The 27,000-nt window shown below is 37.5% G+C and overlaps 1 protein-coding gene across 2 annotated transcripts in view; it reads right to left on the reverse strand.

Annotated features, from left to right (window-relative positions):
- SOBP (sine oculis binding protein homolog) overlaps positions 1-27,000 on the reverse strand; it is a 158,178-nt gene that overhangs the window by 127,736 nt on the left and 3,442 nt on the right. For both annotated transcript variants that reach the window (XM_060030145.1, XM_060030144.1), the window contains exons 2-3: positions 16,739-16,877; positions 14,400-14,585 (exon numbers count right to left, since the gene is read on the reverse strand). In XM_060030145.1, coding sequence (XP_059886128.1) covers positions 14,400-14,585; positions 16,739-16,877 — 325 coding nt within the window. The remainder of the gene's footprint in view (positions 1-14,399; positions 14,586-16,738; positions 16,878-27,000) is intronic.

The following is a 27,000-nucleotide window of genomic DNA, read 5'->3' on the forward strand; positions in this document are numbered from 1 at the left end:
CCTTGAGGCTCTCTCCTCTGAGTCTTTCCATGTGCTGCTTCCTCCCTCGACCACAACCTCAAAATCCTTGACCAATTCAGTCCTATTGCTCCTCCATATCTTAAACCTCCTCCTATGGGAGCCTTTCCTGACCCTGAACCTGGTCAGATCCCAAAGCACCCTGGACTTGATCATCAACACACTTGACTGAGATTTCTTTCTAATGTCTGTCTCCTCCACCAGACTGTGAGCTAGTTAAGATAGGGACCATATCTGTCTTATTCACTAGAATGAAATGTCTGACTTTGGGCTTCAGCATAAGGAGAAGAAAAAGCAGAATCCTTACTAGATGTACCTTGGGTGGTTGGATGTCCAGGGCGGGGGCAGGGGGTGGGGGAGGAAGCCAAGGGCACCATCTTTGTGAACCACTCAGAACAAAGTTGCCTTAGAGGGAAACACCAGTGAAAAGCCCCAGAACAGAATGCAATCGTTATTTCCACTCTCCTCGGCCAAGTCCATGAACTAAGTCTTCTCAATTTAACAAGAACTTTGAGAAGTCAGCATTGGGAATGTCCCTAGAATAACACGAGTTACCAACTTCACCATCACTCCTCTCTCTTAACCAAACCTTATTTATACCTTCAAATAATTAATTGCAAACAGTTCAGTCAAGTCTAAGTTAATTCCAGAAACACATCCACCCTCTACAAGCAAAGGGAAGTACAGCTGACGTTTCCTCTTATTTCCTATTAGCATCTTAGCTCTTTGGTGATCTGGGGCAGGGTGTTCTAAAATCCTAGCTAGGCCATACCCCCAAAAAGAGTTTATAGAATGCCAAGAAAAGTTCTAGGCTGCCTCATGGATCACAGAGGTGTGTGATTTATAATCCATGTTTAGATGGTGTCCCTACTTCTGCCATGAAAGCAACTCAGTGACCTTGAGAAGGTCATTTACTCTCTCCAGCCTCATTTTCCTCATCTGTAAAAGAGGAGATTTAGCTAGATGATCTCCTAGGTCCCTTCTAACTAAAAATCTAGGACTCTAAATCTCTCAAAATAACAAGATCCATTTAAAGGAGGGCAGCCAAGGGGTAATCTTTCTCCTTTCTTTTTTTTCTTGAACCCCTCACTTAATTTCCTTCCTTTTTTCTCCTTCTGTATGGCCACCACTATTGTCCCTTGCCCTTACCACAAGAGGCTTAGAAAATTCTTTGGCTGATGGGACAATTTTAGAAGTGGACCTTTCTAAGCTCTCTAATATTTGCACCACCACAAATCTGGTACCCTCTTTTTAATCCTTTATTATATATTTATGCTTCACTTTAAAGGGACAAACATGAATGTTTATAAAATTCTAACTTTTTATATTATTTTCCATTAATTTCTGATCTTTCAGTGTGGACCTCCACACACATGGTATTTTATGCTGAGTTTCCCAGAAAACAGAATCTGAGACAAAGATTTGCATGCAGCCGGTTTACTGGGCGTGTGATTCCAGGAAGTAGGGGGTGGGGGACAAGGGGAATGAACCTGGGGAGGATGAAGAGCCAATGTAACGATGTGATACTAAGTTGGCCACTATTAAGGAAGACTGGTATTCAATCATAAAGAACAATCTTTGGAGTATGTGACATACATTTCATAACTCTTTACCCAGGGGACAAAAAGGAGAAAGAATTTATTCATCACATCTATGCCCCATTGACCTAGTGTGTTAATTCCCCTATATTTCTGGTTTGCATTTGTGGGCACACAGCCAAAAAGATTTACACAAAACTCATGCTGCCGTATCAGGGAAGTCCCAGAGCAAGAAGCTAGGGACATATGCCACAAGCATGAGGCAAGATCCTTTCAGAATGCACATGCCTAAGCTGTCAAAGTACTATAGCAGTCACTATGGGGCCAAGAGGATCTGGGGTGGCACGTAAGAGGCGTCCCATACTCAGAGTTGTCATCACTATAGAGCCTGGTTTCTCAACCATGGCACTATGGACATTTTCAGCCAGATAATTCCTTGTGTGGGACTGTCCTGTGCATTGTAGGAGGTTTAGCAGCATCCCTGCCCTCTGCTCACTACACACCAGTACCACTCCCTCTCCCAGCTGTGACAACCAAAAATATCTCCAGATATTGTCCAATGTCCCCGGGGGGGGGGGTGCAAATTTACCCCCTGATAAGAACCACTGGTGTAGAGTAATGTATTTCCTACTTTAGTCACTCACCCAGTGCCCCTTCATTTCTCTCCACTTTACACGGTATCAAAAACAGCTCTCAAGTAGACCACTGTGAGAGATATTTATGCCTCATGCCTATAACTTAATTTTTAGGCTTCACCATGATATAATTCACATAAATAGGTGATTATTCCTTAATAATAACGAATGATGAGATTTTAAATACTCCATGTGAGAAAGCTATGAACAGACTAGACATAGGACAAAAATGTTAAAATTACATTCTAGGGTTTCGTTGCTGAAATCAAGACAAGAAGGAATTAAATTTTTAAAAAAATTTTGAAACCTAGGTCTTTAAGTCAAGGACTCAATATATTTTGAGACAAGGATTTTTTTCTCTGAATTATGCATATGTAATATACACACAATTTCACATTCAACTTCAAGGCCCACACTCACCCACCTAAGGCCATCCAAGGAACCCCTTGGAGACAATGTTAACTACAGTTGACGAGAATTTAAACTGTTTCCAGTTTTTAACTATTATAAATAAATGCTCCTATAAAGGTTCTTCCAAATGTTTTTGGCATATATATATATATATATATATATATACACATACATACATACAGAGAGAGACAAACAGACATTTATGTTGAGTATATACCTAGGATGGAATTATTGGATAATAGGATATGTTTAGTTCAGCATTAATAGATATTCGCAATCAGCTTTCAAGAGTGGTTATACTGATTTACACGCTCAGCAGCAATGCATGAGAGTTCCAATTGGTCTGTGTCCTTCTCAATGTTGGGTACTGTCTTTTTCATTTTAGCCATTCTAATGTTTGTGCACTGGTATCTCACTGCGATTTTTTTTTCTTTATTATATCTGTATTCAAATCACAACATATACATGTAAATACTGAAGTGGAAAAGAATACAAAGATTGGAGGGCTCTTCTAGAGGATCTTTGTGTTTCTTTTTTTTTTTAACATCTTTATTGGAGTGTAATTATTTTACAATGGTGTGTTAGTTTCTGCTTTATAACAAAGTGAATCAGCTGTACATACACATATATCCCCATATCTCCTCCCTCTTGCATCTCCCTCCCACCCTCCCTATCCCTCTCCTCTAGGTGGTCACAAAGCATCAAGCTGATCTCCCTGTGCTATGTCTCACTGTGATTTTAAATTTTATTTTCCTAATGACTAACGAGGTTGAACAACTTTTAATATGTTTATGGGCCACTTGGATATTTTCTTTAGTGAAGTGCCTGTTTATATTTTTTGCTCATTTTGCCATTGGGATGTTTTCTTTTTTATTTCTAGGGGTTCTTTATATATTGTGAATGTGAGTCTTTTGTGGAACGTGTTTTATAAACATATCTCCTACTCAGTGATTTGCCATTTCATTTTTTTGAAAGATGTCTTCTAATCAACAGAAATTCTTAACTTTAATAGAGTCTATTTAATCAACCTTTTTCTTTATGGTTAGTGCTTGTAGTATATAATTTAAGCAGTATTGGCCTGCTCAAGATCATAAATATATTCTCTGAGGCTTTCTTCTACAAGCTCTATTGTTCTAACTCTCACTTTTAGATCAACAATCCATCTAGAACTGATTTTTGTGAATGGTGTAAAGAATCAACATACATTTTTTATCATAAGAACTGAGAAGACTATTCTTTCCTTACTGCTCTATACTGTCACCTTTGTTCTTATGGACTGAATGTATGTGTCCCTCCAAAATGCAAGTTGAAGCTCTAATTCCCAATGTGATACTATTTGGAGATGGGGTATTTGAGAGTTAATTAGGGTTAGATGAGGTTGTGAGAGTAGAACCCTGGTCTAATGGGATTAGTGCCCTTATAAGAGGAGACACAAGAGAGCTTGCTATCTCTTTCTGCCATGTAAGAACACAGGGAAAAGGCAACCACCTGCAACTCACAGAGAGAGTTCTTACCAGATACCAACCCTGATGACTTTGATCTTGGACTTCCATTCTTCAGAATTGTGAGAAAATAAATTTTGGTTATTTAAGCAACCCAGGCTATGGTATTTTATTATGGAAACGCAAGCTGACTAATACATTTGTCATAAATTATCAATTTAGATTTGTTTCTGGATTCTATTGAAATGATTTATATGTATATCTTTATGTCATTATCTCATTGTCTTTTTTTTAATTCAACAGAAATCATTTATTACTGCTCATGGTTTCTGTGGATCAGATATTTGAGAGTGGTTTGGAGCAATTCTGGCTCAGGACTGCTCATGAGGTTACAATCAAAGGTCTCTGGGGGCTACAGTAATCTGAAGGCTTGACTTCAGGCTGGGGGATCCACTTCTAAGGTGGTTCAGCCATAGGGCTGGCAAGTCAGTGCTGGCTACTGGTAGGAGGACTCAGTTCCTGTCTACATGGTCCTCTTCACAGGACTGCTTAAGTTTCCTCATGCTTCCCACAGAGTGAATAATGTGAGAGAATTAAGCAGAAACTGCAATAAGCTTTTACGACAGCATTAGAAGTTGGTCACACAGACCATCCCTGATTCAATGTATGAAGACACCACCAGGAAGCCAGGATAATTGGGGGCCATCCCAGAAGCTGGCTACCATAATTTCATTATCTAAAGTCCAAAACTAGGCAAAAATAAACTATTTTAGGGAGGCATACTGAGGTGTTTAAACTATAGAAGAAAGAAAGGTAATGATTACCATAAAAGTGGTTACCTCTTGGAGGAAAGAAGGTGTGAGTAGACAAGGATCACTATTTGTAAAAGGATACATTTATGTTTTACGCACTTTTCCAAAATGTATATATTTCATAATTGCAAGAAAAGGTTCTTTACAAAAATTAAACCAAAAGAGAACTGACATGAAACAGAAAGTGTTCTTTCCTCTTTTATGTCTCAAATATAGATCAATAGATTCCTAAAGGATAATTTTAAATATGGTCAAAAGAAGAATAACAACAACAGCAACAATTAACACTAATAATATTCATTAATAATTATTCTAGTCTTATAATAAATGTTGAGATCTCTTAGTATAAGTCTTCGAATTTTGCTTTTTTTCCTCAAGATAATCTTGGCTACTCTTACCCCTGTGCATCTCCATGTATACTTTAGAAGCAGCTTTTTTTTTTTTTTTTTTTGGTGGTATGCGGGCCTCTCACTGTTGTGGCCTCTCCCGTTGCGGAGCACAGGCTCCAGACACGCAGGCTCAGCAGCCATGGCTCACGGGCCCAGCCACTCCGCAGCATGTGGGATCTTCCCGGACCGGGGCACAAACCCGTGTCCCCTGCATCGGCAGGCAGACTCTCAACCACTGTGCCACCAGGGAAGCCCCTAGAAGCAGCTTTTTAATTTCCACAACACTTTATGATGAAATTTTATCAGAATTGAATTAAATATATAGATCAATTTAGGAAGAATCTGCCTTTTTAGAATATCTAGTCTCCAATCCATAAACATGGTGTGTCCCTTCACTGATTTAGGTTTTCTTTCATTTCTCTCAACAATGCTTATACTTCTCTGTGTAACAATCCTGCACACATTTTGTTAGATTTTTTCCTCTGGGTATTTGATGGTTTGATGCTATTTTAAATGGTATTTTTAAGGTTTCGTGTGTGTGTGTGGCTGGTATATAGAGAAATAATGGATTTGGCGGTACTGACTTGGGGGTTTAGACCCTGATAAATGCACTCATTAATTATAATAGTTTATTTGTTCATTGGTAGGGGAGAGAGGTTCTAAACAAAACAGCATTTCTACCTTTCAAATCTTTTTTTCTGTTGCTTTTTCTTGCCTTATTACATTGTCTATGAGTTCTAGTACAAAATTAAATAGAAGTAGTGATAGTGGTTATCTTTATCTTATTCTTGATCTCAAAAGGAAAGTTTTAAATATTTCACCATTAGGTATGGTGTTTGCTGTAGGTTTTTTGTGGATATTTTTTGTCACATTATGGAAGTTTTATTCTATTCCTATTTTTCCAAGAGTTTTTATTATTAATTGTGTTAAATTTTTATAAAATTGTGTTTCTGAATCTTTTGAGAATATTGTATGAGCTTTATTTTGTTCTGTTAATGTGCTCAATTATATTGACTAATTTTCAAAATTTAAATCAACCTTGCATTCCTAGAAAAAAAATCCAAGTTAGACATGATGCATTATCCTACTGCTTATATCACTGACTTTGGTTTGCTATGATTTTGTTCAGGATTTTTGAATCACTGTTCATGTTAAACAGAAGTTTTCCATTTTAATGTAATCTAATTACATTAAATTATCATTTTTACTTCTAATGCTTTTGTCATGTGATGAGATCAAGGTCATGCTGGGATCATAAAATGATTTCTATTCTCTAGGAGAGTTTCTCTAAGTTTGTTTTTATTTTTTCCTTAGATGATAGAATTTAACACTGAAGTTATCTGGATCTAGAATATTCTTTGTAAAATGATTTAATTATTTAATTTCCTTACTACTCAGGAAATGTAGGACTACTCAGGTTTTCTTATTCTTGTGCCTGTTTTGGTAAATTAAATTCGACATAATGTGACTTCTCTTTTGCAGAAATTCTGGGAATTACTTCCAGTGATCACAACTTATGTATAACATCAAAATGATTAGGTTTAATACCATATGGGTGATACAGTCTTTTTATATACTCATATTTCACCTTTCTAGCACTTTCTCTAAATTTTATTTTTTTAATTAATTTTAATTGGAGTACAGTTGATTGACAATGTGTGTTAGTTTCTGCTGTACAGCAAGGTGAATCAGTTATACATATACATATATCCACCCTTCTTTAGATTATTTTCCCATATAGGTCATTACAGAGTTTTGAGTAGAGTTCCCTCTACTATATAGTAGGTTCTTACTAGTTACATATATTTTATATGTAGTAGTATGTATATGTCAATCCCAGTCTCCCAACTTATCCCTCCCTCCTCTTTCCCCCTTGGTAACCATAAGTTTGTTTTCTACATCTGTGACTCTTTCAGAGTAAAAATTAACAATCATTGAAAGTTGTCCTAAGTAGCATAAATCTTCCATCAGAATTTCAGCTGCTGTAACTACACACATAGGTAATTGGCTTTAAATATATTCAATCAATTAACAAATACATATTATGACATATTAAAATAGACCCTTTCAAATATTAAATCATCTAGGCATTTCACTATACAAGTCATAAAACCAAGATTTTATAAATGTAGGGAAATTACAGATTACCTTAGTTAACTACATCATTTTTCAGACAAGGAAACTGAGGCTCAGAAAGGCTAAGTGGCTTATCCAAGATTAGACAGCCAATAAATGGCTGAGCTGGCATTAACAATCCAGGTCTCCTGGCTCTTACTCTGGTGGTCTTTCCACCACATCATGCTACCATTCAAACTACACATTCCATTTGGCATTAAGAATGACTGAACATATTGAAATTTGACTTACATCTTTTCAAGACCCCTTGATTGTATAAAGAAAGATAAAACAGGACCCATGTCATAGTAGCTAACATTTTAAGGCTTCATTTTGTGTCTTTTTTATCACTTTGAATTTCAAATGACTATCTCTAGCTTACATTATGTTTCAGATGCCATTTCTCCCCAACTGTACAAACATAACAGTTCCTGAGTATCTGCGTACAGACTTTCTGCTACTCCAGTTTAACTGCCCTTCTACTCCCCATGCACCTTTCAAATGCTGTTAAATTATTTCATACTTTCCAAAGTCAAAATAGAATAATGTTTTGATTATATATCAAGTACACTGTAAGTTCTTGGTGATCAGGGACGATATATATATTTGTATCATATACATATATATAATTTGTATTTATATTGTATATATTTGTATTATCTCATATAATGTAAAGAACATTCAGTAAATACCTTATTGACTAAAAGACTGACACAGTGTTTTGAATAATCAAGTGGTATGAATATGGGTTAAGGAGACATTGTGCCTAAGTTCAGCTACCAGCTCGACCACTTATTACCTGTGTGACCTCAGGCAAGTTGCTTAACTTTTCTGGGTCTCAGTTTCCTCAATTGTAAAACAAGGTTAATAATAGCATCCACACAGAGTCTTTCTGAAAATTAGATGAGATAATCTATTACACAATGCCTGTCCCATAATAAGTGCTCAAAAAATATTAGCTTGATGAGATTATATCAATACTGTTATTAACTACTTCTCTTCCTGTCATTCACCATAATTCCTCCTGTCCTCATCCTAAGCGGTTTGGAAAGATCTCCAAATCTGAGGGTTCAGTGAACCTCTTCTTTTTATTGAGAAATGTATCTACTACATAAATAGTAAGTCATCCAAATCCCATTAACTCTAGGTAATTTTATTTAATAATCATATTTTAAAAGTTGGACAAATAAATAAATGGCAAAGCAATTTTTATTAAATCCTGTTTTCTCAATGGCTATTTGGAATACAGAATTCATATGCAAGCCCCAAGAATATTGAATAACAGATAAAATAAATAATGATCATAATGCAAACCACATTCTGATTCCCACTTCCCTGCAAGTACAACTCCATGTAAGAATTACAAGAGCCAAAAAGTAACATGCTTATTAACTGTGGGCTACTCAGCTATACACATAGAGCTTAGCAGATCACGTGACTGTTTCCATATTCTCAATTAAGCTAATGGTTCCTTAGAGCCCAGTTCTTATAACCCCTTAAGAATTTCAAGATTTGCCTGAAAAAATATATCACATTTCCATGACTATGACTGAACACAAATTTGGAAAGCTCACTGAAAGCAAACCATCCTGGAAGACAGGAAATGGTCATTGTTTTCCAAGAAAGGCAAGACGCTCCTGCACAAAGGAAATCAAGCTGGTCTTAGAAGCTTAATCTCATGTCCCTCCACATAAACCTGTGTGTGCTGTGTGGATGGACCCTGCCTTTCACTTCACACACGGGAACATACTGGGGAATAAGAATAAAGTCACTTACCATTTGAGGTAAGAGACATTTTATTCAAAATTGCCATATAAATGCATCCAGAGAAGTATATTCCCTCCTTTTTTCACATTTCATTTTATTTTAAAGTATTCAGAGATTTAAAGGGATTCTGGACTTATAATAGACAAGTTATAAGCCTCTGGAAAAACCTGACAAAAGACTCAGATCTAAAATATTGTTTCCTAGATACACAGTGTTTTCTGCAACTGGGCTCAGTGAAACTTTCACTAGCAAAGTCTTTGCATTTCATCTTTACCTTATGAACAAAAAAAAACTGCACTAATTGTTTTACTGATTTTTTAAAGTCTTGAGAGCAAAATGTTGTTCATGGAGCAAGTCTAAGAGCAGGAGATAAAAAATCCTGGTTCAAGTCCCAGCTGGTTACTTTAACCAGAAGTAGGCAACCCAAGCTTGCCCAACCACTGCAGAGGGTTGATGTCTGCTCAGTGGAACTGGGTGCTACTACACTTGTAAAGCAATAAAGACCAATATAAGGTCTTTGTAAAAAAAAAAAAAAATGTATTTAAAATTCATTTTGAATGGCTTTGCTTCAATAGTCAAACTTGCGTGAGAGCAGAGCAGGCATAAGTGTTCTGATGGAGATTCACTGTTGTACAGCTCTTCCAATCCATGCTGGAAGTCCTTTACTGGTACAACCCTCTCTGAATGAAGTCCCAAAGGATTGAACCCATATTAAAATCTCTAATATGAGAAGAATTACAGCAAGGTTACAATGTAATTAACCTGAGTTATCTTTCAAAACTCTTGCTGATATATATTCTGCCACTTCAGACTATGCTCACGCTGTGGTTTTTTAAATTAGCAAAGAAGGAGGTTTTCATATTCATTCTAACTGAAAGGATAAAGGAATGTTTGTGTAAAAAGGATAGGAATGTTTACACAACATAGGAATGTTGTGTAAAAAGAGAATTGGTTGATACTTTCTATTATTTTCTAATATTATTCTTATCATTATATTCTTATCGTTTTTTAAAAATGGTGACTCTATATGGCAAAACCTTATTCTGTCCACTGCAGAAAAGTCCGTGATTCTTATTTAAAGATCATGGTGATTCCCTTCATTTGCTTGGAGGGAAAAGAAAAAAAGTAAAAGCAGGGCTATTATTCTGTGTTTATAACAAGTCTATTACCATAGTAACGACTGTGATGTCACAAACCCTATACCAAGGGCCAGATTCTGTCTCTGAGCGGGGAAGGGCAGCTTAGCCTTGGAAATCAGATGAAATTGGATGCAAACATGTGCAGCAGAAGCAGGGTCAATGCTTGTGGTAATCACCAAGGTGCAAGAAGTTCCCCTTCCTGGAAGAAAAAGGGTGCAGGAACAGAAAAGCAATCCCCCAGGCCCAGAAATAAGCTACCCCCACAGTTCTGTCTGCAGCTGTGCAAAAGGAGAGTGGAAATCCAAGCGAGTGTGGTATCACCGTGTTCCCGATCACGAGTATTCCACTGGGCCCACTGGCTGCCAAATGTGGATGGGATCCAGTGGTGAGCCTGCCTGAGCACAGGGAACACTCTCTGGAACTAGTGCCTGACCAGATGGAGCCTTCCGGTACCTCGAAGCAGGAGCAACTTGCTTCATGATGGCAAGACTTTAAAACCAAGCTGGGGGGTTACCACTGCTAGGTCATCCTGGTTCACAGAACCACAGATGCTTAAGAGTTAGAGAACTCATCAAGTCTCCCCAAAGATGTGGACTTGAAAAAAATAACCTTTTGCAGGAACAAGCTATATCCCCTGTCACTAAGGAATCTGAAGTAGCAGATTAATAAATACTCTTATTCTGATACAGTCTAGGGAAGTTTCGTATATATACGCTGACAAGGCAACTTTATATTAAAAAGAATATTGGATTAGGAGTCAGAAGACCTTAGTACTAGTCTTGACGCAAGTACTTAGAAGCCACCTGACCTTGAGAAAGCCATTTAACTTATTTGAGCTTCAGTTCTTTATTTAATGATATCTCAAATGCTATTTCCCAGGGTTATTGTAAAGATCAAATTAAATAAAATCTGAATGAGTTTCATAACTGTAAAGGGTTTAATACAAACATAAGGTATTATTAGCATTTTCACATAGCCGGCTTACAGTATACCAGGAATAATTTGAACGCTAATCGTTCTTTTCTTTCCAGGAATCCAGAGCATACACACAATCCTCTTCTTCCCTATCCCGAGAAGTAGACACTTGCATGATACAGTCAACTCTGAATTATTCAGGGGTTGATTACCAAGGGGCCTTTTGTTCCTAGCCATTGTATGATTTATTAGTTTCCCTCAGAAATGCCCCATTAACCTATATACAGCTAGACCATTGACAGAGGGTCCCTCAACTGGATTACCTTGAATAACAACTCTGGTCAAAGTTTTAGCAAAAGGAAAAATTGAAATGATTAACTAGATGGGAGTTTTTGGATAATTTGTGGACTTTACACTTATCTATGGATAAGTACTCACATCACTGTCACAGAGGCTATGGTCATGGTCAGACAGACTGAGACTAATCCAAACAAGATCCTAGCACTTTCCCAGTGAACAACAAAGTAGCCTGTACTATCTTCTGCATGTGCAATAGGAATTTGAATATCAGTCATTCATTCATTTATTCAACAAACACTGGTGGAGTACCTATTATGTGCCAGAGCTCACCACATACCCTGAAAACCCCACTATTTTCCTGCCCTGTCACTGTCCCTTCCTCACGATATTACACAGAGCACCTTGACAAATCTCATAGCCTGACTCTTAGAAACTCTATTCACCTTCCTGGTATCATGAGACTTTTGCCAATCTTACCCTAGTGCTAGGGTCAGCAAGCTATTGTCCCTAAGCCAAACCCTGCCTGCTGCCTTCTTTGTAAATAAAGATTTATTAGAACACAGCCATGCCCATTTGTTTATGTATTATCTATGGCTGCTTTTCTGCTACCACCGCAGAGTTCAGTAGTTGTGACAGAGACGGTAGAGCTCCAAAGCCTAAAATACTATCCGACCCTTTACAGAAAAAGTTTGCTGACCCCTGCACTAGATAACATAACTAAATCAAAATTCATCTCTCCTGTAAGTTTCTGCTTGGAGAATAATAGAGTAAGCTCCTTGAAAGCAAAGAACCTTTGTGTATCTTTTTCTTGTCATATAGAACCCTGGAGTAGGATCGAGTCAAGGTTTAGAGAAGATACAGAAAATTAAACATGTCCTTCCCTACATTCTGTTTTCAACAGATGAGTGCCTTGGAGTTCCATGGAAGACAGCATAAAACCACTGGTGTTCAGTTACTCTGGCTTCTAAATCCTCAGAGTTGCTACATCTAAGACTTCCAAGGCTCAATTTTTGGCCTCTATCCTTTGCATATTTATTTCTTGATCTGATGTGGAATTAGAGTTAAATAGGAGCTGTGTGCTTGAATTCCACGTGGCTGGCTCAGCAGGAAACTCCAGGGCAGGTTTTTTGGCATGCCAAACTCATGTTAGCCTCAGCTATGCTAATTTCTAGAGCTGTTTGCTTTGCTCAAATAAATCTTAGAGGGGAATTTGCATTTGGATACACACTTTTTTTTTGCACAAATTATGTGCATGATAACTCTGGGGCAGAATAAGGACTGAAAAAAAAAAAGAACAAGAGGCATGGTGTTTACTGAATGGTTTTCATGTGGCAAGCACTATGCTGGTGCTTTACCTACATTTTCTCATCTCATGGCCACAACTATCCCATAAGGTGAAACTGTGATCCCCATTTTACAGATGTGGAAATCATATAACTTGTCTACACTCACAGAGCTGGTAAATGACAAAGCCTGGATTTGAACACAATCTGTCTGAATGTGAAGCCTGTGTTCTTTTCACTTAGTCACACTGTTTTATTGATACCCTCATCATCATCACCACTCACCTAAGCCCCTGGACATACTTTCAAACAATGAACCCCACATTTAACAAAATTAGTCACCCTTCTCTCCAGTTGTCCTATGCAAAATATGTGTTTGACCTTTAGGAGATAAATTTGGGTCCCTCTGCACCATAAAACAATCAACCAAAGGAGAACAGTGGCATTAGAAAGACAAACTTTATATGTAACACAAATTATGTTAGTATTTAGTAGACAAACACGATTACAAGTGATTTTGATAGGTAAATGGATTTTAATGACATATCTGAGGACCTCAGTATGAAAGGACACTTTTGCTGCTAAAATGTCATAGGCTAAGCAAAAGAATGTGCCCATACCATGAAAAAAATGTTAGTAACACTTAGAAGATGGTACCAATATATCTATAATATAAGCCAAGGAATTTATATCTACAAATATTTTCACTATTTATGGAAACATAACCAAACACCTATCTTCCTTAAAAAAAATACAAGCATTAACTTTAGTGAGTTATGATAAGTACTGCTATCAAAACTCAGTATTTATCATTGTTCAATTCAACATACAGAAAAATAACCAGCGTAGCAATTAAACGTTCTAGCATAATTCTGACATTTTACAGCAAGCCAGATACAATATTACTGAACTTCTTTCTCTGTGTGGAGCATAACTGTAACCTAGCTTGCAATAAGATTTTAAGACTGGCTTAATAAAACAACATCATGCTCAGCCCACTGCCGTCTAGCTTAATACACCGCCATCTAATTTTCTAGAAATATAAAAGAACTGATTACATTTTCATGCAAATGAAATTCAGATCTCCATTTTTTTTAAGCTCTCAAAGAGCTTTGCACAAATTAAAAGGAACTCTGTATGAGATGGGTAACCTAGGTTGTTTCTTAAGTGGATTTATAAGAAGGCACGCTGGGGAACAAGCCTGCCACACACACTTCACAGATTGCCCCTTCCTTCGCAAAACCCACAGAGGATACGTGGTCCTCACTGCACCACCACCCAGCTCAACCATGGTTCCTTTTTTTCTTGCTAACCAGGCAGTATATATCTTATTTTTTTAATTAGTTCATGCTTTTTTTAATTTTAAACAGATGATTTTAGAGAAGGAAAATAACTTCTTTTATAGCCAGGGGTAGGGAAAATTTATTGTCAGTTGAAAGTTGACAGCCTAACTAGTAGTAGATTGGCCTAATAAAACAATACTACTTTAAATAATACATGCACTAACATTTCTTAGCTTCAAAGTCCCTAAAACAGTCTTTTCCAAAATTAACTTAAGCATTTAATAATTACCATAGGATGGTTAAAACAATTTTCTATCAATCATTATCACTGGAAACCCCAGTATTGACTTACCTGCCGGTGGCTTTATGAAAGGTGGAGGAATTAAAGGTACAATAATGGGCACATTGCCATGATCCTTTGACCCTGCAGGTGAGTCACTGAGTCCATTTCCTGTGGCAAGCCCTGAATAGCCTGTGCTTATATTGTATGGTGAAATAACACTGTCCTCAGGTAATTTTGGTTTTGGCAAAGAATTTTCTGTAAAAGAAGAAAATCACATTCAATATGACGAAAGGGCTTACAACCACATTTTCTCAAGTAAAATGGCTATGGAATAAAAATTTTATTTTGCAAATCTTTAAACACTTTACCAGAACTCCACAGACCATACTGGACCTTTTCAGTCGTGTTACCATAAATTTCCAAAGGGCTCCTTTATAATTTGCTCCACTATGATAGCTAACATCTCAACTGTACTGTGGTGATGAATTTTAGCACTGTAAAAGCCCACAGAAAATTGAGAGGCAATTAACCCTTTCCATGTACAAAGTGATATACAGCAGACATCGCTCTCTGTCTACCAGGGGAGAAGCTTAAAAAGTGCCCCTGTAGCACTGTAACCAGGTCCCACTGTATTGTAAACCTGAGTGATAATATAATCAAAAGAACCAATGAAGGGAAGAGATATGGGAACATATGTATATGTATAACTGATTCACTTTGTTATAAAGCAGAAACTAACACACCATTGTAAAACAATTATACTCCAATAAAGATGTAAAAAAAAAAAAAGAAAAGAAAAAAAAAGAACCAATGAGAAAGAAGCTGATGATTAGGAAAAAACTGTTGTTTCACAGGGTAGACCCATTAACCCATTAATACCCATTAAAAATTAACAAAAATTATCATAAAGAAAACTTATAATGATATGAACCTTGTGAATTTTATCCTTGCATGTGAATCATTAAAAACAACAACAGTGGCTTCCCTGGTGGCGCAGTGGTTGGGAGTATGCCTGCCGATGCGGGGGACGCGGGTTCGTGCCCGGGTCCGGGAGGATCCCACATGCCGCGGAGCGGCTGGGCCCGTGGGCCATGGCCGCTGGGCCTGCGCATCTGGAGCCTGTGCTCCGTGATGGGAGAGGCCATAGCAATGAGAGGCCCGCGTCCCGCAAAAAAAAAAAAAAAAAGAAAAGAAAAAAAAAAAAAACAACAACACTCAACCATAGAAAACAACTTGTTCCCTCCAATAGCATATCCTGGCACTCTCTCCATGTTCCCCAGAGGCAAAGATTATTACCTAGACCAAGTGTTAAACGAGCTATTAGTTTACAGAATATAAACTCGACTTGCATTTTTCGTTTACAGTGAAATTGATGATACTATCTCGGTAACATGATGTGTACAATTTCATACCAAGCTTAACATAAAATTTGTCACATACGTTCAATTCCACATGCCTGCAGGACAGCTCATTTACATTTCATTGCTTGGCATATAAGAAGGAAAAGCACTATCTTAGAGACTGGGAATAAAATGCATGAACAGGTAGTTTATGCCAATAGATACTGAATGTAATGAAAATACTGATCAAATTGCCAATTATATCACACAATTAGTTTTAGTCACACTTTATTAAAGTTCCCCAAATGGATTGCTTCTTCACATAATCCTTTTCTTTGACAAACAAACACTCAATCCAAATTTAGGTTCATAAATTCAGTGTGCAGATCAACACCCACCAATGATTCTAGGCTTCATGAAATATCAGGCACTGCTACCCACCGGCAGATTCAGTGTTATTTCAGCTCCACTAACCTTCTAATTTCTACTCTTTGGCTGGGCTTTGATGATCATTCTTATGGAATTATATAGGACCCAACCTTCTACTACTCTCTTACTCTTCTTCTTAACCTATCCAAGGCTGTGTGGATGAGGCAAGGGTGAAAACTTCAAACAGAAAACAGAAATAGGGCCTTCCTTTAGAATTCCCACCCAAAAGGGGGGGAGGAGAAATTATCAAACTAACCATGATTGTCTCTTACCGTCTGAAAATCTAAACCTAACATTTCACTTAACAGAAAGCACCAGTCCTTAACAATTGATATATCGAAGGGTTCAGGAAACTAGAAATTAGCAAACACTGTCCTTTTCTATCAATTTGTGGGCAGGACCACAGCGCTTAGCTAGCCCTTGTCTAGCTAACTCTCCCATTGCTGGATGGAGATTAAGCTGTGTCTATTTTTGTTTTATGTTGTGCTCTTACATTCTGCAGAATTCTGCTTACGGGGATGTCCATTTAAATCAACCATTGGCATCATGAACAAAACGAGTCCCAGAGCAACTCAATTCTGGCAGGTTGAGATAGCCAATCCTTGTTTGCATGAAGGAAAGGACATTGAATATCATTACCTTTGAGAACAGAAATGTGCTGCCGGCTCTCTCCATCTGTAGGATAGTTTCTGAATTCAATATCTTCACCATCTTTCAATTCAACCTTATCATAGCCATACCAGCCAAGAAGTTCATTCATGGTGTTTTCTGCAAAGTTCTGAAAGAGAAGCATAGGCTACTTATGTATATAATCAATAACTATTTGAAAAGAACACATAAATCGAATTCTGTTTCCACTACCCATTTTCTGCCAGCCCCGCCCTACCTCCCTTAGAGTCACGTTTATTTTTCAAATCACGTTCAAAAACTGTCATGCGTTTAAATCTCAGGATGACGCATCCAATTATGACAGGCCTTCAGACATTTGCAATTTAAAGATAACAAGAGAAAAGGTATTTGTCAGTTTTGCTTAAGAATAGGAAGTCATATTTTGGCATATCCTTCTGCAAAGTCTATATCTTTCACTAATACAAAAATATTGAAAGGTAAAAGCACAAAAACAGCTAAGAAGAAATTTTGAAACTGAAAACAATCGACCATTTTGTGGCTCAGATTAATTTAAACTAGAATTGCTTTCTAATTTAGGTGTTGTTTCTTAACATGACTCTTATCTCAGATAAAGCAAAATCTCAGCAAAGAAATAATTTCTCAACTGTCAACCACTACCATCCAGAAAGCTGAATAGTCTACAGGGGTTTCCCTTTTGTAACAGTATTCTTTAAACATTGAAGCATAATTTCCTTTACGAATTCCACTAGTGACAGATTCTTTCCCCATGAAATCAAAGGTCACTGTGATTGTCTTCTGACAAGTAACATAAAAGTACCAAATAACTTTAAGGTTACTAGCCAGCTCAGATTTTGGATAATGTATGAAAACACTTTATGAACTATAAATCAATATACAATCAGCCCTCCATATCTGCAGGCTCTGCATCTGCAGATTCAAGCAACCGCAGTTGGAAAATATTTGGGAAAAAATTCCAGAAAGCTCGAAAAAGCAAAACTTGACTTTGTCATGCAGGCAACAATTTACACAGCACTTGTATTGTATTTACAACTATTTACCTGGCATTTACATTATATTAAGCATTATAAGTAATCTAGAGATGATTTAAAGTATACGGTAGGTTGTGTGTAGGTTATATGAAAATACTACACCATTTTATACAAGGGACTTAAGCACTGTGGATTTAGGGATTGTGGTGTGGGTGTGGGGTGTCCTGGAACCAATCCCTTGTGGATTTGGAGGGACAACTCTATAAAATATAAGGCATTATTATTGTTGTTATTATAGATATCAAGCTGTGGAAATAATGGGTAAATAATAGTTGGACAAATTTAAAGCTTATACTACCAGGTGACTATTTTTAATGAACTTAACAGCTGCTATATCTTAATGCTTGTGTGTGCCTTAAAGCATCTCTAACTGAGAAAGAGAGAGTAGAGAAGTGGTTACCCGGGGCTGGGGGCAGCGGAAACGAGGAGACTGGTCAAAGGGTATAGTACAGCATGCTGTACAGTATGGTGATTATAGCTAATAACACTATCATGTACTTGAATGTTGCTGAGATAGTTGATCCTACATCTTCTCACTGCAAAAAAGAAATGGTAACTATATGACAGGATAGAGGTGGTAGCTAATGCTACGGGTAGTAGTCATTTTACAATATATAAATGTATCAAATCAATACATTGTACACCTTAAACTTGCAGTGTTTTGTGTCAATTATATCTCTTCTCAATAAAGCTGGAAAAATTTTAATAAAAAGGATCCTATACTACAGAGTAAGATAATAAATGTTTGTTGAATTAATTTTTTAAGGCATCTTTATCAGGCAAGGCAGGCTGAGCCTCCTAGACTGAGCTAGAAAAACTACATTCTAACCTTCTCTGTGGCTCAAAGAACCTTTTCTCATTCTCCCTAGAAGTTGTCATTTCTGAATTACACTGGGATGTATAATTTATACCTGAAACAAGCACCCAGGCTAAACCAGCATGTGCACAGCCTCAACGTGTAAGTTCCATGTTCTCTTGAACTTCACTTTAGATTTCAGCAGGGGTTGCATAACCCCTGGTGGTCCAGTGGGTAAGACTCTGCGCTCCCAATGCAGGGGGCCTGGGTTCGATCCCTGGCCAGGGAACTAGATCCTGCCTGCGTACTGCAACTAAAAGTCCACATGCCGCAACTAAAAGATCCCACATGCCGCAAGGAAGATCCCGCATGCCGCAACTAAGACTCGGTGCAGCCAAAATAAATAAATTAAATAAATAATAAATAAGTAAAAAGAAATATTAAAAAAAAAAGTAAGGATATTACACTACATAAAAACAAACCTGGCATTTCAAACCACCCACAGGATGCTAGAATTTTTTTTTTTTTTGCTTTAGTACCCACTTGAGCTCAGAGTTCCAAATGGGTCAATCTGTGATAGTATAATGCACAAGCAAGTTTTAAAAATCTAGCCAGATTGATTCAGTGTTACCGTCCACAAGGCCAACAGCCAGCCATATCAAGCTTTACTTTATTCTATCTGATGGCTGGTCATGTCCACATTAAATAGACATTCTTTTCATGAATGCACGAAGATGATATGATCGATATGTATAATAAGCTCAGCAGCTTCTGGAATACCACCGAGGAGGATTCTGCTAAATGCTGTACTACTCAATCAAAAGAGATTGCTTTAATGAGGTGTCAGTCTCCCTCCCCTAACACCCAATTTCTTCCACTGAGCTGAGTGCCTGGACTGGAGAATGACAGTCCCTAAGCACACAAACCAAGGTCCTCCATCAGGGGTCTGGCAGCAGAAATCTCTGAGGATAAGGATTACATCTTGCATCAAAAAAACAATTCCCAACAGTGCTAAAAGCCAAGTTTAAGCCATCCTACTGGTTGATATGCTGTTTGTCTCAATCTCTAAGAGAAATGTGCCCCAAAATCTCTTGCATAGTAACTCCTGGCCACCATATCTAATTTTCTAGACCATTTGTATCTTGGGCACCTCTTTCTCTGGTTCTGTCTAACCTCTGAAGCGACACAAAAGCTACAGATGCATAATTCACGGAGCAACCTCCCAGCCAAGGATATAGATTTGTTTGTTTTAGTCCAGCTGCAAATCCGTTCAGCCTTTCAGAACCAATCCCAGGGATGGGATCCAGAAGTGTCAGACATTTGCGTAAATACTGAAACCTCAACTGGATTATTAACACAAAATTCATATTATTTGGGCATCTTAAGTGCATCACTTAGTTTACGGTTTGTCCTGAAAACTCAGAGGCTTCATGGAACAATCAATATGATCAATATGGAACTGATGTATTCCATTTTCGAGTTACTATAAATGTCAGGGAAAATAAACTCTAAAACATTCCCTTTCTTATCACTGAAAGTAAAAAGAAACATATTAACGTTTTGATATATGACTGGAAAAGCAGAAAACAAAAGGTTTATAGAGCCTTGAGCCATAACTCTCAAACTTTTCATAAAAAGTCGAACAAGATCAAAGAAAAAGAAACACCAAACTACAAGAATAGGTATCACCGCTGTCTTATATACTATTGCATTAAGAAATCAAAGAACCCCAAGGAATAAGTAATTTTTAATTTCTAGTTAGAACTTGATGCTAAACATCATATGGGCTCGCTATGGTGCTAAACCAAAGGAAATGAAATGGATTTTTGCAGTTACCATCCAAGAAACATAATATATTCTAGGAGAAGTGAATTTAATGTTTATGGTCCATAAGGGTTTTCAAGTTTTTCTACCAGAAAATTAAGGTGATAAGGGTTAAAGTGCAGAGAGACTTTTGAGGTAAGGCTGTTTGATAATAGGACAAACCACTATACTAAGAGAAGCTGTAAAATTTGCTTCCCCCAAAATCTTCACCCAGAATTTCTCCTGGAGACTTAGGGCAGGAAACTCAAGTATAATCTCTTAAAGGCCCTTCTAGCTCTAAGGTCCTGTGAAATCAAAGAATTTCTACTTATACAAGAAATAAATTGCCTTTTGCTAAGAAGTATCATAATTACAGTGATCACACAGCATAAATTTTACTGAACAGCCACTATCTCAAATATTTTATCATTGTTCCCATAAACCATCAAAATGTGCCAGAATTTCAATATTCTGGCATCCAAAACACATTTTGCAGACTGCCTCTCACCCTTGGAAGTGGCACAAAAATCCTCCCTCATACCATGTGGTCCAATTTGGGTTTGGAAAATAGGTCACTATAATTACAATGATAATGTCTAACACTCTTATAGCACTTTACAGTGTTTCCACATCCTTTAACTCTCTTGTTCCTTTCAATTACCCTGTGAGTTAGGTATTTGATTTCCACAGTAAACTTTTGGTGAACCTCTGTGACATCCTCATCTTACGACAGAAAATTGGAGCATACAGAAGGTAAATGACAGGCATGAGAGATCACCTAGTACAGTCAGAACAAAAATACAGATCTTCGGATCCTTATACCAGGACTCTTTCTATTATAAATTCCATACAGTCCAATGTGTCAGCAACTCCAAAGGAGCTACCTCCTTGGACCAACAACAGTATTGCAAAGAAATCATATCACCGATGTCAATGTCACATACAAAGAGCTTTTCAACTAGGACATATCTACCTATGCTAAAACTTTGCTTGTTTTGCGACTTGATCATTGACCTCTACTCTCCTTAACTGTCTTTATTGTTGGGATAGGGGGGTCTTAAAATTCATAATCAAAATTTAATCTTCTCATTTGACAATTTTTTGACATCACATCTGACTCTAATGGCTTTGCACTTTTAATACTATACCTCCATACCCCTTCCTCTCCCTTTCCAATTCCCCTCTCTCACCTCCAGGGTTCCTAAAGAAAGAAGAAAAGCCTAACCTTTAATCTGAAAGCATGATCTTTTCCTAGAATTTAAAAAAAAAAAGGTCACAGAAAGATAGTAGAAAGACAGGAAACTTAACTATTTCCCCACTCCTCTGAGTTCTTGGCAAAGTTTATTTTTATTGGAATTTAATTCCCAGGACATTCATTAGACACTCTCCTTATTCAACTAGAAATACTGTATGCATGTCAAAGTTCACTCTAAATGGTTTTTAATTGAACATTTTACCAGGTAAATAATAATGACTTGACTTCAAGTCATTTTGAAAATCACAGTAATTATAAAGCCTCAAAATATTCTGAAATGCAAGTACTTCAAGGTCTTCAAAAAGAACTAATGATTTTATTCTGAAAACACCAAAGTTTAAAATATAGGGTAGGTGCCACCGATTTCTCTTATCTCAGGCCTTGCATAACTGAATGTCAGATGTGTTTTCAACTTGGTATCCTACCCAAGAAAGTAGAAAGTTTTCAGAGAGCTCCCAATCATTCTTTCAGATGAGGGGAAAGCCACGTCCTCCCTCTTCCCACAAACATAATTCCCATTTCCACTCCAAGTCCTACATCCCTCCACAGTGCTAGTAAAATATGTCATCTATCCCAACGAAACACACTATAAGTTACTTGAGGGCAGAAACCCTTTATTTCATTTTATGTCCCATCTAGCACAATGCCTAGCACTTAGAATCTAATCAATAAATGTGCTAACACATTTGGATACATCCATAAATATTTTTTAAATATGTAAATACAGAAAAATTATCAAACAAAATTCAGGACAGCTGATTCTAAAAATAAATATGTGAAAGCTTAAAAAATTATAATATCCAGGGCTTCCCTGGTGGCGCAGTGGTTGAGAGTCCGCCTGCCGATGCAGGGGACACGGGTTCGTGCCCCGGTCCAGGAAGATCCCACATGCCGCGGAGCGGCTAGGCCCGTGAGCCATGGCCGCTGAGCCTGCGCGTCCGGAGCCTGTGCTCCGCAACCAGAGAGGCCACAACAGTGAGAGGCCCGCGTACCACAAAAATAAATAAATAAATAAAATTATAATATCCAATGTTAATGAGCACTCTCAGACTTTTTTTTTTTTTTTGATGTGGACCATTCTTAAAGTCTCTATTGAAATTGTTACAATATTGCTTCCGTTTTATGTTTTGGCTTTTTGGCTTCGAGGCATATGGGATCCTAGCTCCCTGACCAGGGATCAGACCCGCATCCCTTGCATTGGAAGGCAAAACCTTAACCACTGGACCTCCAGAGAAGTCCCACCCCCAGACTATTGGGAATTCAAGTTAATTCAACTTTTAGAAAAGGTAACTTGACTCTCTGCAATAAAAGCTTAAAATTTTACATACCCTTTGATTCAGCAATTTTATTTCTAGGTATAGTAGGGACTATTCTAAGGAAATAGGTGCAAAAATATGAATGTTCAGGAATGTTTATCTCAGTGTTGCTTTCTTAGAAACAAACTATATGTCAAACAATCGGAATTCAGTTAAATAAATTATAGACTAGTCATGAAATCACTGAAATGGAATACTATTTTGCCACTAAATATATGCTGTGGATAAATTTTTACTGCCATGAAAAGTTATTAACAATATGTTAAGTTTTAAATGGAAGCTTAGTAGTTTTTTGTTTTTGTTTTCTTAAAAAACATTCATCATACATAGAAAAGGACATGAAAAGACATACATCAAAATGTTGACAGTAATGGTGTCTGGGTGGGAAAATTACAGGCTTTGTTTTTCTTTTTGCTTATTTATATTGCTTATTCTACTATTTATATCATGTCCATGTATTATTTTTATAAAAATCAAAAAATAGTTTTAATTAACACAGTCTTCTCACAGACAACCATGTCAGTCATATTCACAGTCCTAATAACAGTAAAAAGGATCTGCCAGTTACATTACTTAACTTCAAAACATTCTTACACACATTATCCAAGAAAGTGGAGCATATGAGAAATACTTTCAAAGGAAAAGGAAACCCCCAATCCTGAACAATTTACAAGGTGGGGAAAAAAAATGCTGGTATCTCTGCCAGTTAAGGTTATGAATAATAGAATGATGGTTATTTTTGGAAAATATTTTATCTCCCTTTTCACCTCCATGGGTTCTGACTGACTTCTGAGGTAGATTTCTATTAAGCATCACTGGGTTCACTAATTAAGATTTTTAAAGGGCTGAGGGGATGAAGCTGTAGAAGAAAAGCAGTTCCTTTTGTAGGAAGTAGGAATTAAACTTGATTAGAAATCAATTTCTAGCTCTACCTATCCCCAGGTCTGAAAGTTAAAAGAATTATAATATCCAGTGTTAATGAGCACTCTCAGACTACTGGGAATTCAAGTTGATTTGACTTGAAGTCATCTCTCTTAACACAGACCTAATGGATTGGTTTTATTTTAAGATTCTACCAAGAAGCAGGCAACATTTAAACAGTGAAAAAGAACTGTGGGAAGAGCCCTTTACAGACTACAAAGTACTTCCATGCTCATGAGCTTACTGGGTCTGATGGTATCCTAAGGATAAGCCACTCCCACAGACATCCCATGTGAGGGTCATCCACATGCATGTTATGTTAAGAGCAGCCAGATTCATACTCTTGGTGCAGACTTTACCCATTGAGCCTTGCTGTTTGTATCTGAACTGCATACAGATTTTTGGCCTGAAATCCTTTTAAGAAGGTCACTGAGCTCCATCTGGGTCATTTTGCAGCATTGTTCTCAGCCACGACACAATGATTAGCACACAGTTCTAAGGGCAGAGGACACATCAAAACACTAAAATCCAGCTCCGACCTGGAGCCGGCCTGAGGAGAAAGTCTCGTTCTCTTATTGACACAGTTTGAATTAGATGGGTGTATTATTGTCACATGAAACCAAGATTGTGTGTTTCCACATATAAAAATCTACGTTGCTTTACTGTCTTGTTGTGACACAGAACAGACAATTATGTCCCCATGTTTTAATCTGTGGCCAGGACATCAAATGTCCTAAAAAGGTCAAAGAAATGTGTGAAATTGTGGAGCCCAGCCCTGGGGCCAACACTGTAGCAGGCATGGCAGGTGTGCAGCTGTGTGCAGCTGTGTCCTATCACAGCTGCAGCACTGGCCTTAAAATCACCAAGTCTTGTTACATTGTTTTCCTGTCCATGCCAAAAGCCACTGGCCTTAAAGCAGGACAGAGTTCCACAACCCTTTAGTTATATAAGAGATATTAACACCCATCAGTCTACAGATTCTAAAATATACATTCAGCAAATCTCACCCAGCACAGGCTTTCATGTCTGTTTACATGTTTCAGTTGGCACCATCAAAAACAAAGTTGTTTTTTTTTTTCATTCTACCCTGGAATATCCCTTCTCTTTTAGGAAAATATTCAATAATCTTATTAGCTTGAGTACAAGTATGGCTGACTTCCCATTCCGCAAGAGGAAGTTTTAGACTTCAGAGATTTTTAAATGATCCACCTTCTACTACTTCTAATAATTTTTTCAAAAAAATAAAAAGTATAAAGACTCGATAAAAAGAACACTTCCTTAGAAGATGCAAGAAGTCTGGTCACCCTTGCAAGACACCTCTATTTCCCTGGAACTCTCCTTTTTCAGACAGTCACTTGTATTCAGTGATATTTGCCTTTTTTGAGGCCCTGTTTTTGACTTTCATTTAAAAACTCTGTTACCTCTTGGTTTCTATGAGTCTGTCTTTCACACAAGGAGAGTAGGGCTTGGCTTCTCAGAGCAGTGCTTGGCAAGCACAGAGGCAGGAAACGCAGAAGGGAATGAGTCTGTCAGACTCATTTTCTTCTAGTTCAAATGTTTATTTCAGATTCGGGAGGAAGTGGAGTGGTTCCTTTCCATTTCCTCCTCTCTGGAACCTGTGAATTGTGTAAGGCTTAGAGAGTCTCACTCTACCACACACTATCCTCACCAGCTCACAGATGGAGAAAGAGACTCTTTTCAGAAAACTCCTGGTTTGAACAGAGCAGAATTCATAGCTCTCTGTGCCCTCCCAGGACCTTCTCTTATGGTTTGAGACTAGAGCCTTGAGCAGGACAACCGAGAGCAACACAGAGGACAGGGCTGGTGGGCTCGGGAATATCCTACACCAGCTCCCAAGGGGCAAGCACCATGCTCCGACTGACAAGAGTTCCCAGCCCTGCCACGTGGCACACCTGAGACCACTGCTCAGCCAGGGAGGTCTGACATAATTTGTGAATGCCACAGTGAGATCTGGTCCCAAGCCCACTTTCTAGGTTCCTGAGACTCACTGTTTCTGACATCAGGATGGAGTTTCAGGGGCAAAACTTAAAATATACCTGTTTTAGTAATGAGCTGATTTCAACCTTAAACATGCTGACTTTTCCAATCCACACTCTGATATCTCTATTTTATTTTATTTTACGGCAAGCTATTTAAATCACTGCACTCACCAGCTCAGCTCTGCAACTTGCTTTATTGTCTATGCAATTGACACAGGTCATTTTTAATGCCAAATGGAGACCATCAGAAACTAAACTAGAAAATCTTATGGTGAGTTTACTACTAAACTCTAACAGATGTGCCTGCCTCTAACTGTAGGCATTAGGACTGAAGCATAATTTTAGGTACAAATTACTTGCTAAGAATATTTATAGACAGAGAAATTCAGCAAAGACCCTAAGACATTTAACACAGATTATCCTGTAGTTGAGCAATTGATAAGGAAGCCAAACATTGTAAATGCATTAATTATGGTTTGTTTAGGAAAGTTTCCAGGGCAGAGTGCTTGATCTAATCACAATGGTTTTGTCAAAGAGTTTTAAAAGATGAAAATCTGACTCATTATCTCTACTCATAGTCTACTTTTTTTTGAATTGTATTACTGTTTGGTAGTCACTAACCATGTTCACCAAGATCTATGCACATAAAATACATACCCTTAAGTGCAACTATATTTACACTTACTCATATATTTACATTTGCACATCCAATATTACATCTAGCTTTTATGTTATGTTCTGGATGAACACCTGAAACGAATTAACACTTCCATATACCAGAATTCCCTCCTAAGAGCCATTTGTTATGATACATGTGAGCTAACAATATATTGAAGGCATATTACAGTAGATACAATCACAATATTCGCTTTAGAAACCGAAAGTAGTCAAAATATAAATTGAATTGCCATCTGATTTTTTAAAATCCTCTCTACTGGTCACTAACTAAATAGGGCAGACTGATTGTAAGTACAGTAAAGCAATAAGTCTTTTTAATTAAGAAAAACCAGGATGAAGTGGGGGGGGAAGGAAAGATAAAGAAACATTGTAAAGGTCATAATGAGACAAATATTTCTACTTGAAGATATTTTCACTAAAGGACATTAAAGGCAAGCTATGCCAAGTCATGTA

Source organism: Delphinus delphis, chromosome 14 (genome assembly GCF_949987515.2).
Source record: "Delphinus delphis chromosome 14, mDelDel1.2, whole genome shotgun sequence".
NCBI classification, from domain to species: Eukaryota; Metazoa; Chordata; class Mammalia; order Artiodactyla; family Delphinidae; genus Delphinus; species Delphinus delphis.